This window comes from Talpa occidentalis, unplaced genomic scaffold (assembly GCF_014898055.3).
Source record: "Talpa occidentalis isolate TD23 unplaced genomic scaffold, MPIMG_talOcc4v2.1 talOcc4.5, whole genome shotgun sequence".
In the NCBI taxonomy this organism is placed as follows: Eukaryota; Metazoa; Chordata; class Mammalia; order Eulipotyphla; family Talpidae; genus Talpa; species Talpa occidentalis.
In genome coordinates this window covers 85,489,808-85,506,455 of record NW_023604861.1, presented here as the reverse complement: position 1 = coordinate 85,506,455, position 16,648 = coordinate 85,489,808, and the positions used below count along the sequence as shown (strand labels likewise).

Genomic DNA, 16,648 nt, shown 5'->3' with positions numbered 1-16,648 from the left:
AGGGACTAATATCCAAGAGCTACAAAAAAAACTCATACAACTCAACAAAAAGAAAAAAAGAACCCAAGCAAAAAATGGGCAGGGCCTCCCTGGTGGTGCAAGGGGTTAAGATGCAACCTACCTAAGAGGCTGTCTGCAGCCTCTGCAGTGCAAGTTCTATCCCTGGCCAGGGAGCTTCCCACATGACACAGCAGACCTCACCTGACTCGCCCGCTGCTCCCCTCAGCAGTGTATTTCAGTCGATCTGCCTGTTCTGTTCCCCACTCTGTCTCTGGTGAATCCTCTCACCCCCAGCACTTCTGGCCTGTACCCAGTTCTTGTATTCATAAATAAATAAATCTTTTTTTAAAATGCAGAAGAGCTAAATAAACACTTCTCCAATGAAGATATACAGATAGCCAACAGGCACATAAAAAAATGCTCAACATCATTTATCATCAGGGAAATCCAAATCAAAACCACAATGAGATACCACCTCACACCTGTGAGATGACCCATATCAAAAAAAAAAAAAGAAAAAAACAGAAACAACAAATGTTGGTGAGGGTGTGGAGAAAAAGGAAACCCTGCTCAGTGTTGGCAGGAATGTAGAATGACCCATCCCCAATGAAAAGCATGATGGAGGTTTCTGAAAACATTAAAAATAGACCTACCATCTGACCCAGCAATACCAGTCTGAGGTATCTACCCGAAGAATACAAAATCACTAACTTGAAGAGATATGTGCACTCTTATGTTCATTGCAGCACTATTTACAACAACCAAATTATGGAAACCACCTAATGCCCATTGATAGAGCAGTGGATTAAGATGTGTGTAAATATACAATGGGATACTACTTGGCTATATTAAAAAGGAAAAATGAACTCTTCCCATTTGCAACAACATGGATGGAACTGGAAGGCATTATGCTAAGCAAAATAAGTCAAGAAAAAGACAAATACCAGATGATTTCAATCATATGCAGAATATAGAAGGGAAAAAAACCAAATGAATTGGCAAAACCAACACTAGAAATATGACTTCAAATATGACTGTCAGAGTGACCTCCCTGGTGGCACAGAGATTAAAAACACAGTGCTATCAAGCTATCACCAGACACTGCTGGTCATGGAGCTAACCCACATGGCATAGCAGGCCTTTCCTGTTTTGCCCACTGCTCCCCTCAGCAGTGTATTTCAGTAGATTTGCCTTTTCTACTCCCCACTCTCTGGTGAATCCTCTTACTTCCCACCCCCCCACCCCAGGCACCTCTGGCTTACACCCCAGTTCTTGTATGCATAAATAAATAAATCTTTAAAAAAAAATACATGACCGGGCCTCCTCAGTGGTGCAGCGGGTAGAGCACAGCACTATGAAGCTGTCCACAGCCTCTGCAGCGCGGGTTCAATTCCTGGTTGACCAGGAGATTCCCACATGGCACAGCAGACCTCTCCTGTCATGCTCGCTGCTCCCCGTTATTTCACTCATCTGCCTGTTCTGCTCCCCACTCTGTCTCTGATGGTTCCTCTCACCCTCCCACGCCTCTGGCCTGTACCCCAGCTCTTGTATAAAAATAAATTTAAAAATCTTAAAAAAAAAAAAAATGACTGCTGGAGGGGGAGGGAAAGTAGGGGCGTGAACAAAGGGAGGAGGGACCCCAATGATCTAGGGTAAAGGACTATGGGTGCCTGTGTGGTGGGGGTGGAGTGGTGACATACATGTGAGGAGATTGCACCAGTCTCAATAAGTTATATACAGTGTTGTGAACCAATGTCACCTCAATAAAGAAAAAAAAAATTGGTAATACATTCTATTGGCGAAGCTGCAATTCCATGTGCTGTTGCATTGCTGATAGAATATACTGTGGTACAACCCTTCCGGAGGGGAATTCAGCAGCCTCTCACAAAACTACAGATGCATTTACTTTTTTTTTTTTTAAGATTTATTTTTTATACAATAGCTGGGGTATAGGCCAGAGGTGCGGGAGGGTGAGAGGACTCACCAGAGACAGAGCAGGGAACAAAACAGACAGACAGACCAAAAGCACTGCTGAGGGGAGCAGCAGGCGAGACAGGAGAGGTCTGTGGCACCATGTGGAAATCTCCCTGGCCAGCCGGGAATCGAACCCACACTGCAGAGGCTGTGGGCAGCTTCATAGCACTGCGCTCAACCCACTGCACCACCTGGGAGGCCCTTTTAGGAACCAGATACCCAAAGATACACCTTCAACAATTCAAAATATACAGACACAGGGTCACAAAGTTCTTACACACTCTAAGTAAATTTCCTTGTTGTTTGGGGTGTGTTTTAGGACTTTTTTTTTGTTTCAGTGTCTTTTATTGACCTTGCATTACTCTACCTGACTCTCCATAGGTCGTATTCTTTCTTGGTCTTTCCTTCTTTTCTTTTGTTTTCACCTCAGAGTGAAAACAAGATCTTTCTCTCAGCTCCTTTGGGCAATAAGAAAGCAAAACTTGCTCTGGTTCTCAGGGCCATGCCAACAGATTTAACACCTTCTTTGACCCACTTCCTTCTTCATTCAAACTTCTCTTAAATAACCCACTTCCTTGCTCTCCTCCCCCACTTAGTGCCTATGAAAACACTTTTTCCCCATCAGCTTTTCAAAGTTACATTAAACTTTTTTATGTATAGAATATGTAAATTAATTTGCACCGAGAGGACTTTTTCAATACCATCTAAGTCTACTGGTCCCCAAGTCAAACTATTCTTCAGACTTTGATCTACCTTAATTAGTAGTGACCAACCTCTTTTGCATGTAGGTTGCGTTTCTTTTTCCATTAAGAGCTGAAACCCATAGGAAAAATGTATTTTATTACAAGTTGGGTCAAATATTTTATTGAAGAGAAAAATGTCACCAAAAAAAAAGCAAAAAAAAAGAGAAGGGAGAGAGGGAAGAGAGAGGGATGGGGAAAGCAAGCAAACAGTGTAACTTTTGGTGATTAAAATGGCCATATATAGACAGCTGGGAAATAGCTGTCTAATCTTTCATCCTTATAGTTGCATGATGTTTTCAAGTTCACAAGATAGCTTCCGGTGTGACAATTTCATACTCCAGTGTAGGTATTATTGCCCATGGTAGGCATTATTATCATTCCTCATTTACATATGGAGAAATTGAGCTTAGAGAGATGAAGTGACTGGCCTAAGGTTACAGAGAACGAAAGCAGTGGCTGACTAGAATTAGTTTATTCTGGACAGTGCAACATCTACTGAGCTCCTGTTATATGCCAGACACTGTGCTGGTGTTGGGGTGCAGAGCTGGATGAGGTGCTACCCCTGGTGTCGCCTTGCCTAACCAGTATCCTTGCCTAACCAGTATCCTTTCCCACACCTGCAGGGTCTCCTCTCTGCACGGACTGGTCAGGGCAAAGCAAGTGTACAACTCAAAGCAGGATTGGCTGGCAGAGAATACTGTCGGCTCCTTGTCACTCAAGGTTGCTCCTATGGCCCCAAATGTGTGAAGGCACAGTGCAGCTTCTCCCAAAGGGCAATCACAGACTTCTGCCCCCTTAAAAACACACATACCTGAGAAAAAGAGATTCTGTAAAGATTACTCTACCAGCCAAAGTAATTGCTCTGGAAACTTTTTTTTCTTAATTTACCTGTTTACTGAGGGCTGAAAAAATACATTTGAAATTAGGTTGGGACCTGTCTCAGAGTTAGGGGATCCCTAGTTTATCACTTGTGTTATAAACTACCCATTGTGGATCATTAGTTCTAATTCCTTAGTAGTCAAGTCTTTTTTTTAGTCCACTTGAGACTGCACCAACTTGATGAGTGCCAAGTGAGTGGATATCCTCTACCATAGAGTCCCTAAGTAGCTGGAAAGGAGGCATGTCCACTATGAGCTGAGGGGTCTGCTTTGAGCTTTGCTTGTGGGTCTACCTAGCTCCTCTCCCCTCTACCAACCACTGCCCACCACCTCCAGAAAAGGAAAGCGTGTCTGGGGAGGCTGTACTGAGACATGGGAGACCCCACATGGAACCCCTTCAAACAAATAATTTCAAAATACTAATTCAATAATTGTTTAGGATCCAAAATCTGCAAAGAGAAAGAGAAAGAAAGGGTGTGCCGGCTCTTTCCTGCCAGTCCTGAATACTTCCCTAAGGAAAACCAAGGCCTGACAATAATGGAGCCCACCCGTCTCAGAAGCAAGTATAGTCACTACCTGTTGTTACACAGCATGTTCTTTTGGGAGTCTCACCCTTCAACCCCACAGCTTACCAGGCCTCACTTCCTCCCTTATTCTGCTTTAGCCTTCTTGCTAGTCCTCCAACATATCAAGCACATTCCCCCTTCAAGATCTTTAAACTTGCTGATCCCTCTATAAGGAATACAAACATTTTCATGACTCTTTCACTTTGTTCAAGTCTCTGCTCAGCTGTCACCTTCTTAGACAATACTTCTGGCCAGCCTAGCTAAAAATTCACACACACACACACACACTACACACACCACACACCACCACACACACACACCCATTGTTCTATATTTTTCTTCATAGTAGCTATCAGCTAGAAATGTCTGTTTGTTTTGTTCTATTGTCGTGAAAACAGAGAATTTTTCTTTTTTACAGTTGACACCACTCACTGCCTGGCTCATGGAAGGCATTAAATAAATAATTATTTGAATGACAAATGAACAGTGGGGAAATGAATGAATAAGTGAATAAATGAATGGACTCTTCCCTCTAAGAAAGTTCTGGGAAATAAATTATCTCATTACAGAATTAGTGATGTTTTAACCCCTTGTGTAAACTAGATCCCCAAGAATATGGCCACCACTTTGGTCAGTCCCACACTTCTCTGCAGAATCCACACTGCCATACCCAGCGTATCCCTACCACCTCCTTTCAAGGACTTCTGCTTTCACAGGACCAAGCATCACCTCTACAAATGAAGCAAATGAATTCAGAAAAGCAGGTTGAACTGCCCCTAATGTTGTGAGCTGTTGGAGATTATTCTCATGACATTGTTGGTTTAAGGACAGTGGTTGAGTGACTGCATAGCTGTTCCTGCACAGACTTTGCTTTGGCTGTTTATCCTACTTATTACTACCCTGTAGATACCCCTGCATTCAGAGATTAGATAGCACTGGTGGCTAAGATACTATAATTCCAAGATTTCGATGGGTTCTTGACCTTCTATGGGTCACAGAGCTATTTTGAAAAAGCTGATAAAAATTAAAGGCCTTTCTTCTGCCTCTACCCCACCAACATACACCTATACACACACAGATAAAATGGTACACAATATCGGAGGCTCCCAGAACTGAAGCTCACCCATAATGCCAAAGGACAGGTCATATGAGGGCCACTTGGAAAGAAATAGTCTGGCCTATAGGTCAGAGCCTTGTGAGACTGAGGAGGATGTGCAGGACTGGGCAGGAGTACCATTTCCCTGGACCACGCTTTAGACATTCTATGTCAAGAAAGAAATACAGCCATGGTATATGTATATGTAGGTGTGTATGTTAAAGTGTTAAATTCTGTCATTTTTAAAGACATTTGCATTTTGTAACCCTACTTTCGGGTTGACTTGTGGGTTGCTTTAGGCACGACTTTATTGTCAATCATTCAGCTTTCTTAGTTTTTCCCATTATTGTGGCCTTTCCAAAAAAAATCTTAAAGCTCAGTCAAGGAAGTCAATGTTTGTGGCCACAGGGGGGCAGGGTAAGTCCAAAAACGGAATGTGAATACTGCTTGCAGCTGGGCTGCAGGAAGTCAGGCCTTCCTCACTGTCAAAACCACCAGACACTCAGACACTTCAACTCTGGTGGCCTTGCTATTCATACTCTTGGTGGGACCTGTCTCAGTCAGCGCACAGTGTCCTTCACCCTTGTTATTGTGGACTCTGCCCTTCACCTTTTGAGAAATGAGAAGTCTCCCTGTTACCCAGGTTTAGCATATTTACTTCTATTTGTAAGGAACACAGCACCAGGTGTTAATGTTCTTCTGTGTGTTGGGGGTTGGGGGGAAGTTAGTAGTGGTGGGGGGGGGGGCAGGGGAAGGGGAAGCAGTCACCAAAGAGTGACCATGGAAAAAAAGTTTAATAAAAGGAAAGCACATTCTTTCTTACCTTGTAGGTACACATCATTTTATTGATGAACAAAAAGGAAAAAAATTTGTTGGACCTACTGCTTGCCATTTACAGATAATCGTCTCACTTCTTATGCTTCGCTATAATTGTGAAATAGGTTGTACATTGCCCAAAGTTACATAGGCAAACTTTCAGGCCACAGTTCAAACCCTAGTCTTTCCACAACACCCCATCGTCTTTCATAAACTCATAGAAAAAGAAGGAAAGCATCAGAAGAAACAAATTAACAAGTGTAATTAGCATTGTCCAGATGAAACTCACAGATACCCAAGGGGTGCTGATTAAAGCCTAATAGGGGAGGATGTAATTAAGCATAACTTCCTGGACAAGTAAGTTCTGAATTGAATTTTGGAAGAGGCACAGGCCATAGATGGACAGAGTAATAAACGCACAAAGGAAGGAAGGAAGTCATGTGGCAAGGAGACTAGTTTAGTTGAAGCAGGAGAGTTACACGGAAAAGCAATGAGAGCCGAAAAGGAGAGAACAATTGTTTAACTCAGCAGGCATTGCTAAGTATCAGCTATGTAAGCTTGTAAACTCAGAAGTAGGGGTGGGAATAGAGTACCTGAACAGAATTTGGGAGGAATTATATGAACTATCACAGAAGAAAGGAAGGATGGGGTACAGGAAGATAATGATAATACCAAGTGGTACAAGATGAGAGAAGGGAATAAAGAAGATGACAGAAGGAAGAAATATGTGACTCCTTTAGCAAAGGAGAAAGCAAATAAAAACATGTTTTAGAAAAGTTGCCTGGTAGTAGTACATAAGAAGTACTGGAGGGGAATGAATGGAATAGTTAGCTAATGAGCCCTCATAACTCTTCGTAGAAGACAGAGTTTCAATCACACTGGTCAAAGTGAAATGCATCTGGAGCCCCTTTTCAGCCACAGCCATTAAATAGGACATAAAGTCATTCATCTAAGTCTCACCACACCTCCCCTGTGTGGGTACCAACATGTTGAACTGAAGCTCTTTGTTCCCTGTGGAGAGCCTGCCACCTCTGCAGACTTGTCCTCAGGAATGTACTAGAAATAAACCAGCCTTCTCCCTGGGGTCCATGAGTCATACACAGAGGTTAATTCATCGGAGCAACTGGCTTTTCTTAGGCCCTTTGTTAAGATATTTGAGAGAGTCCCTCATGGTAAGGTGAAAAAATTTGGGTTACCTTAGGTTTCTTTCCAACTATTGCCTCATTTCCTCTCTGTTCTTCTTCCACCACCTTATTTTTGGCTTTTACTGACAACCTTAACTGCAAACCCATACCCCAAATCCTGAGCTGGACCAGCAACGCCTCATTATCCCACCAGCCCAGTTCCATTCATTTAGTTTTGGATCAAATCGCACTCCACCAGAACATGCCTGTCTTCTAGGCTGCTAATCACACTTGTGAGATACAATACGCCAATGACAAACTTGTGTAATCTATGTCAGAAGGTGGAACCCAGGAGTTCCTCTTTTTTTCTTTTATAGTCTTTTTAAGATTTTTTTGGTAGCGGAAATAATTGAATGTGTTTTCACTGTGAAACAACATAAAGCTGAAGTTCCCCTTGTTAACTAAGTATTTAACTTGCATTGCTATAGAATTTTGTGGTAGTTTTGTACTCTAGAATATTTTTTTAAATATAGAAAATGCATGGTTACAATGTGATTCAAGCAGTACAGAAGTATGAGTAATAAAAAGGGAACATATGTCAGAGCTCTGCCCCATTTCCACTCCTGTTCACTGTTAACAGTTTGGTGGTAGCCTTCTAGACCTTTGTAAAATGTATTTACATGCATATGTACATACTTAGGCCAATAGTCTTATTTTTATATAAATGGGCTCATATGATATACATATGTTATACAACTCTTTATTCATTTATTCTCTCTGACAGCCTTCCCTGTCAGCACCTTGACTTTTACTTTGTTAACAGTTGCATAATATCCAATCGTTTGAGTATACCTTAATTTATTTCAATAATCTCCTGTTTGAGGGACATTGGAATTGCCTCCCATTTGAGGTTTTTATTATTTGTAATTTTAACAAGGCTATACTGGCCATCTTTGCATAGTCTCTTTGTGTACTCTCCAGGAATGTCTCTAGGCTAGATATCTAGGGGCAGATTGATAAGTGAAAAAAATGAGTGCATTTAAAATTTTATTGTTTTCAAAATTTACAACTCAAGAATGAAACACTAACTACTGTTTCCCTTCCTTTTCAGAGAGTTGTATCCTGGGGACTGATATTGACCTTCAGACTATAGACAATGATATTGTCAGCATGGAGATTTTCTTCAAAGCTTGGTTACAAAACAATGGAACAGACCAAGAGCACATCCATCTTCTTCTTCCTTCACAGTGCTTTGACAACATTAAGAGAGCCAGAGATAATCCAAGTACACCATCCCCCAAAAAAGACATGTTATAGAGGTTATAATTATCCTAGTCTAGGATTAGGTCTCTAGATTGGTGAGACATCAGAATACAAAGTCATTGAGGTTTTGGGATTGGGGTAGGATCTGATGATGCTGTCCAGTGTAAACATGAAGAGTAAGAAAAGATTTTCTAAAGAGTGAGCACAGCTAGAAAATGAATTTTTTTAAAGATTTATTTTATTTATTTATGCTAGCTGGAGTGTAAGCCAGAGGTGCGGGAGGGTAAAAGGATTCAACAGAGATAGAGTGGAGAACAGAACAAGTGGATTGACCGTAATACACTACTGAGTGGAGCAGCGGGTCAAACAGGAGAGGTCTGCTGTGCCATGTCGGTCAGCTCCCTAGCTGGGGATTGAACCCGCACTGCAGTGGCTATCGGCTATGTATGTATAAGGTTTGGTACTACTCACAGTTTAAAGTGTATCTACTGGGAGTCTTGGAATGTATCCTCCATGAATTGAGGGGACTACTACTGTATATTTTTCCCAATTCAATTTTTACGCAGTAGGTATTATTGACATTATAATTAGAGGTATAGTGTACTCAACAACATCAACAGGGCCTGTGGGGACAGAAAAAAAACCAAGATTAAACCAAGATTAAATAGAAGTCTTCTAACTAGGGACACACCAAATTGAGGGGAACTAAAGCAATTACAGAGGCACACCTCAGGAAGGACAATGAATGACCCCAAACCAAGTTCATTCCAGCAATTACTGAGACCGACAGATGAATCTAATGTTTCAGGCATTCCAGCAGGACGCTAGATATTGTCCTGACTGGCAGTAATACTTCATTCCAAGTCCCACTAGATTATAGGGATAAGACTATTTATACTCTCCCATCCCCTGAAGGTCAACTCAGGGCCTGGGGTGCAGGGCAGGCCTGTAAATGGGTCCATCAGCATACTCAGCCACACTAGGCTTGGGAAAGATGACTCTTCAGGGCCCAGCTCCAAAAGGAGAGGACTAAGGTACATCCTCCCCTTTAGTGATATGAGTTCAATGAGGAAAAAGTGTACATACCCCAACCCCTAAAAAAGATGGCATACCTTGTAGCCTTCTTTCCAGGGATAGCTATTTGGTCTTTAACTCACCCACCCAGCCCTATTTTAATCTAGGGCCTTATATACCTTTGACAACTTCCTGTGATTTTGTATGTATAAAATCTTTCCAGATCTTCCTTTCTATTCCTTTTGTCCAAGGCCAATAATACCAACTTCTCTCTGTCCACACTCCTTGGAGTCCACTTCTTATCTGTTTACCCCCAGCACTGTGCTAACTCCTTGTCTTGCATTATCCCATTTCGTCTTCAGACAGCACCATGACACAGGTGCTGTCATCACATCATTGGATCTAAAATGTTATCAATTATAAGGTACATCATTATTTTATCTCACTAAGAAAGAAAAACATTGCCAATTAAACATGATGCTTGCTTTCTTATCACTTACAAATAGTATTTTATTCATACTGAAAAAGCTCTTTTAAGTTAAAGTAATAAGAAAATGTTAAGAGTCTGCCTGGCCAATAAAATTGTAAGACATATAAAGAGATGTTAGTATGTGGGGGGAAGAAAGTCTTAGAATCAATGTCAATGAGACTTAGAGACTCAGAAACTTAAAAGAACTAAACATTTTTCCAGGAATGCACAGAAAATTAATAGCAGAACCAATATTTGAAGCCAGGCAACTCCAAAGCCCACCCTTAACCCTTAGGATTAGAAATTTATATAGCATTTTGCACATTTGACTCCTTTCAGTTCATCACTCACTCTTCAAACTCAGATCTATCTTCCTCCAGAGCTGGAGCCCTGCCTCATGCCAGGCAATTTGAGCAAAGGGGCTGTGTCATGCTGGGCACATTCATCTCATTAGGACTGGGGAGGAGGATCTCAAAAGCCAGGAATTCCAGCAACCAGCCTTTCCTCCACTGCCACATAGGCTTTGCACATGGTTCTGTTAAGAAATTCTATGCTCTGGGGCCTCCATGGTGGCACAGGGGTTAAAGACACAGCATTATCAAGCGATTGCCAGCCACTACAGCATGAGTTAGATCCCCACCTGCCAGGGAGCAACCCACATAGTGCAGCAGACCTCTCCTGTTCTCGCCCGCTGCTCCCCTCAGCAGTGTATTTCAGTAGATCTGCTTGTTCTGCTCCCCACTGTCTGGTGACCCCTCTCACCCCTGCACCTCTGGTCTGTACCCCAGTTCTTATATGCATAAATAAATAAATCTTAATAAGAAAAAATTCTGTGCTCTGTTCTGCCCATCTATGGCTTTCAGCACCAGGGTCAGAGCCAGAATGTATATTAGCAATCATTTTCAGAAATCTGCAGGTTCTCAGGGAATACAGTAGAACTTAGATCTAGAGTTATCCCCACTGGGGAGATCTTCACTGGAATCAGGTACTCAGACTTCTGAGGAAAGCAGGCCCCCTCTGGGGTGGGTATGACCCATCTGAGACCATAAAGACCACACAGTAGTTATCCATTGTTTAAAAAAACTGATGCTTTGCCACGTGTGGTTTTCTGAAAATGTGGCTCACTACAAACAATGAAACAAAAGAAAACCCCCGATCTTTCCCACTATAGGATCTTTGGATGACTCTTCCTCAAATATTGACTTGGACTCTCCTTGCAAATTTCTCCACCCCACACCACCTGTTCTGTAGCTGCCCGAGGCCCTCCATCCCCTATCTAGGTGCTTCCCTCACAGATCCCCTTTTGAGGCACAGAGTGCATAGTAATCTTCAAGTGAGTGTCTTTTCTCACTGCTTCGGTTTGGGGTCTGCCTCCTCTGTACCTGATCAGGTTTTGGGCAGTAAGAAACATATCTGATCCTAGACTCACGCTCTCGTAAAACAGCTTACCTAGATTTGGAATGCTACTGAAACTAGACATCAGTTGTTCTCAGCTCTGGCTGCAATAAGAATCACATGAAGAATTGTTTGAATTCTAGTTCCATCACCAGAGACTCCAATTCATTGATGTGAAGTAGGACCCACACATCAGTATGTTTTCAAATTTCCCTAGGTGATTTTGCTGTTGTCACAGTCGAGACAGAGGAACATAGCTGTCTAATCCCAAAGCCCAGGGACCCAAAATGGAGAAGTCGGGCACAGAGAAAATAGGAGGGGTGGAGGGCTGGAGTCTTAGGCAAGTTCCCCCCTACTGTCATCCTGAGCTCTGAGACACACCAGGCTAGGAACTGTCTCACCCAGAATTATTGTCTAGGTCCGATTGTTGGACCCAGGGGGACCAGCTGGATCTGACATCTATTTTTTTTCTAGATTATTTCTGCTTTTGTTTTTACCTCATGTTGCAGTTTGTACAGTAATTTCATAAATCACTAACACCAGCTACTAGCCACCTCACAAATACTCGACATTCATATAGTCATAGTTTGTTAGCAGTATTCAGTACACACAGAAAGTTTATTGAAAAAGTTTATATTGTCAGGGATTCAAGCCCAATGCAATCAAATGTTGCACAGTGTGGCATTTACCTCTGGTGCAGAAGCTTAACACAGAAGAGTACATTCCTCAGTAAATAATTCGCACCTAGTTGAAGCCCCATCACTAGGTGAAGCACCCAACTATTGTCAGGTGCCACAGTGATGCTTCAAGGTCCAGAAGGTTCTATGGTTTGGTTTCTTTGGGGAATTAAAAAATAAACTATTTTCAGGAACTTATTCCTCCCTTCCCCCAAGTGTCCCTAGAAGAGCTCACAGAGAAACCAGCCGTCATCTGACTGACTTCTGCTTTCCTGCTCTTCCTTCTGACCTGTAGTCTTGCTAAAACTTAGCCACAGGGAAGCAGCAGCTGCCAAAGGGCTCTGAATATTATACTGCTAACTGCCTCCTCCACAGAGGACATGTACATACTCCTCCCAGACTGGGATCACAAACCAGATCTCTCACTGTGAGGCAGCTGCTCAGCCAGCCCAGAGGTAAAGGAAGTAAAAATCATGTTAGACTCCGAAAATAAGCTAACGCAATACTGTAGTCCAGACCCGCTCTGCTTTCGAAAACCAATCATACTTTCCTCTTCCCTCTCCCCTGCCTTCTCACAATCTTTATTTGCCAGTGGAGGTGGAATGAAAGGCAGATGTTGCCTCTTAATCACACAGCCTCAGGTAACTTGCGACAAACAATCCTTTCCCTAATGCCATTTTTATTGTAGTGTGCCTGAAATGTGATCTCCAAGAGAGATTTCTCAGCCCTTCCCTGCTCCCTGGCACAGCTGATGGCTCCTTGAGAATGGATGACCCCAAAGGAGACTTCAGCACTCTCTACCAGATGGCCTCCCAGTCGCCAGCCTGTCATTACAAGCTCCAGATAGTCAAGTATGGTCCGTTGGATTGCATCCAATCCATGCAAATGCTTATTCTTATGGGTTCCAGCTAGGCAGTCCAGAGGTTTCCCCACCCCCAAATACCAGGAGGACAGGAGTCAGTCCCAAAGCAGTTACGGGTATGAGCATGAAAGAACAAGGTCAGGCTGCTCATTGTGGAGGCAGAGGAGCAGATGGTGTAAGGTGGGCCTCAGTAGGACGTTCTGAGGTCTGGGGAGGATTGGAAATCCAGAAGGTCTCTGAATGCAGAGAAAAAGATCATCCAAAAAATGGTGTTTCACCTTTATTATAAACACTGAATTATAAAAATTCAGTAAATGTTTATTGAATAGCTACAGTCTTTAGGCACCAGGAGAGAGATCTGACCTTCAAAGAACAAGTAGTTCATAGAATCTATCCTCCCCTCCCGCCCCCCATTTCTCTAAGTACTAGAATCCTGCTTCCAGGGGAGCCACTTCTAAGATAGAATTATTAATGATGGCAAACACCATTTTTTACTGATACCTAGTCCCTATCAGAGTGCAAATGCACAGGTATCTGAGTAAGCTCATCCATTGGTTTGTGATCATGGCTGCTGCTGGGGAACCTTCTTAAATGCATCCTCTTTTTAAATGCATTCTCTGTTAGCACCTTACCACAGAAGTGCCAGGACTAAACACAGATGGTTACATACTATTGTGTAATATGCTTGCTGCAGCAGAAATTAATAGAATGGAATGAGCACAGAAGAAAATCCATCAGAGTCTTAAGCCCTCATGATGACTGCTTCTTTTATTGATTAACAGCCTTTGAGGATTTGCTATGTGCTAAATATCTTGCTAGGTGCAGGCCATAGTAGGATGAATAACTCTGAGCCCCAGCCTAAAGAATTTCACAGTAAGGTCTTAAGACTTAAGCTGAATTTAAGTGGATCTGGGTGGAGGTTTTGGATATTACTGAGGAGCTGTTCACTGCCACTGTCTTCCCAGGGCTCTAAAATCCAGTGCGGTCTGCGAGTCATTGACATATGGACTCCCATTCATCCTCAGACCCACCAGCTGTTGGCAGCTGGACTGGGATGAGCTGGAGACAAATCAGCAGCATTTCCATGCTTTGTGTCACAGCCTACTGGTGAGTATCCATGCCCCCCAGTGAGGAAAAGGAAGTGTTAAAATTCCCCACCACAGAGAAGCAGCCACCTTACTCCCACCCTTATCCCAAACCCGTTCCAATCCTCAAAAGGACAGGGAAAAGACTGAAAATCTTACATGTGGATTAAATATTACTGCTTTTGTTGGTATCATGCACTAAAGAATAATTCTTGAATTCAATCATATGACACTAAACTTGAAAATCCCTGGTTTTGTATATTTAAATGGCAGCAGGAAATTTTCCTTGAGTTACTATATTTTAGAATCTATTTTCTTCCTCATGCTGTGCTAGTAGTTATAATTTATTTAAGCGAAGAGCACCCAGTCTATGCCAGACATTGTGCTAAGCCCTAGATGTTTAGAGGTAACATAATAAACATTATCCTACTCCCTCCTCCCCACCCTATAGTGTGTCTCTGGTTTATAGTTGCTTGTTGATTTTGATTTTTACTTTATTATAATTAGTCTTTTTCCTGGTCCCTTATTTAGGTCTTCTAAATTCCTGCTATGAGTGAGATCATCCAGTATTTTTTTTTCTTTTTTTTTTTTTTTAGGATTTGTTTATTTATTTATTTATACAAGCACTGGGTACAGTCAGAAGCGCGGGAGGGTGAGAGGATTCACCAGAGCCAGAGCGGGGAGCAGAGCAGGCAGAAGGACCGAAGTACACTGCTGAGGGGAGCAGCAGGCGGCAGGAGAGGTCCGCGCGCCATTTGGGACCCTCCTCTGGTGGCCGGGGAGCAGCCGGGGATCGAACCGGTTTCGCAGAGGCCGGGGGCAGCTTCGCAACCCAGCGCCCAACTGCTGTGCCACAGGGGAGGCCCAGTATTTTTCTTTTTCTTTCTGGCTTATTTCGCTGAGCATGATCCCTTCCAGCTCCATCCACGTTGCTGCAAATTGCATGAGTTTATCTTTTTTGAATGCTGAGTAATATTCCATTGTGTATATGTACCACATCTTCTTGATCCAGTCATCTATTTTTGGGCATTTGGGTTGTCTCCATAGCTTAGCTATTGTAAATAGTGCTGCTATAAACATAGGGGTGCAGGTGGTAATAATAAAAAAAATCATAATAGACATTATCCATGACTTTAAGAAACTTAATCCCTAATGGAAGAGAAATTTATGAAAAGAAAAGGCTACTATAAGAACATCTCTAGACAAATGAGAATTTTTTTTAAAGATTTATTTATTTTTATATAAGAGCTGGGGTACAGGCCAGAGGCACGGGAGGGTGAGAGGATTCGCCAGAGACAGTGGGGAGCAGACCAGGCAGACGACCAAAATACACTGCTGAGGGGAGCATCGGGTGCGACAGGAGAGGTCTGCCACATCATGTGGGAATCTTCCTGGCCGGCCGGGAATCAAACCCATGCTGCAGAGGCAGTGGACAGCTTCATAGAGCTGCGCTCAACCTGCTGCACCATCAGGGAGGCCCAACAAATGAGAATTTGACAGATGATGGGTGTCAGGAAGAACATTTCAGGTGCAGGGGAAAAAATGTAAAGACAGCAAGCTTGTAAAGAGCTGAGAGAAGAATCAAGAACACAAAGGCCATTGTGACTGAAATTGAGAGAGCAGGGGAGAGAGCCAAAAGGTGGGGTTGGAGACGCAAACAGATTGAATCGTGCAAAGCTTTGTAGGCCAAGTTTGGCCCTTAAGTATGAAAAGAAATCGTGAGAAATGATATCATCTATTTAATTTTTAAAAACATTACTTGTCCTAAGGATATGGGTGCTCTGATTGTGGGTGTGGTATGGAGATATACATCTAAGGATGTGTGAATCTATTCCCCAGATCATGCGCAGCACTAAAAACCAAAAGTTAATAAATAAAATATCACTTGCCTTAAAATCTGGAAATGAACTGGCAGAGGCAAGAGTGGAAAGAAAGTGAGGCAGAAGGGCATTGAGATAGTCTCAGCAAGAAATGTGCCTTGGTCTAGAATGCTGGAAGATGAGCATATTAAATCAATTAAAGATATATTTTAGAGAAAGTCAGAAATTGGCAAGGGATTGGATATAGGGAGTGAGGAAAAGGAAAGTAACTACCAGTGTTACTATCCAATAACTACCAGGGTTTTGATCTGAACTAAGTAGATGCCATTTCCTGAAATGGAAACAATAGAAGAGCACAGTAACATAACAATTAAAAAGCAAATTGAGGGCCTCCCTGGTGGCGCAAGGGTTTAAGAAGCAACCTATGGGACCTCCCCGGTGGCGCAGCGGTTGAGCGCTGGGTTGCGAAGCTGCCCGCAGCCTCTGCAGCGCCGGTTCGATACCCGGCTGCTCCACGGCCACCGGAGGAGGGTCCCACATGGCACGCAGACCTCTCCTGCCGCCCGCTGCTCCCCTCAGCAGTGTACTTCGGTCCTTCTGCCTGCTCTGCTCCCAGCTCTGGCTCTGGTGAATTCTCTCACCCTCCCGAGCTTCTGACTGTACCCAGTGCATGTATAAACAAAAACAAACAAACAAACAAATAAATAAAAAAAGCCTCTATTAAAAAAAAAAAAAAAAAAAAAAGAAGCAACCTATGAAGCTATCCGATCCCCCGGGCAGGGTGCTACCCACATGGTGCAGGAGACCTCTCCTGATTCGCCCACTGCTCCTCTCAGCAGTGTATTTCAGTCTGCCTGTTCTGTTCC

The 16,648-nt window shown here is 42.9% G+C and overlaps 1 protein-coding gene across 1 annotated transcript in view; it reads left to right on the top strand.

Moving 5' to 3' along the window:
- Window positions 1-16,648, top strand: part of M1AP (meiosis 1 associated protein) — a 61,531-nt gene that overhangs the window by 28,106 nt on the left and 16,777 nt on the right. The window contains 3 exon segments of the mRNA XM_037527699.2: window positions 8,309-8,482; window positions 12,704-12,866; window positions 13,843-13,984. Of these exon segments, the coding sequence (XP_037383596.1) occupies window positions 8,309-8,482; window positions 12,704-12,866; window positions 13,843-13,984 (479 nt within the window).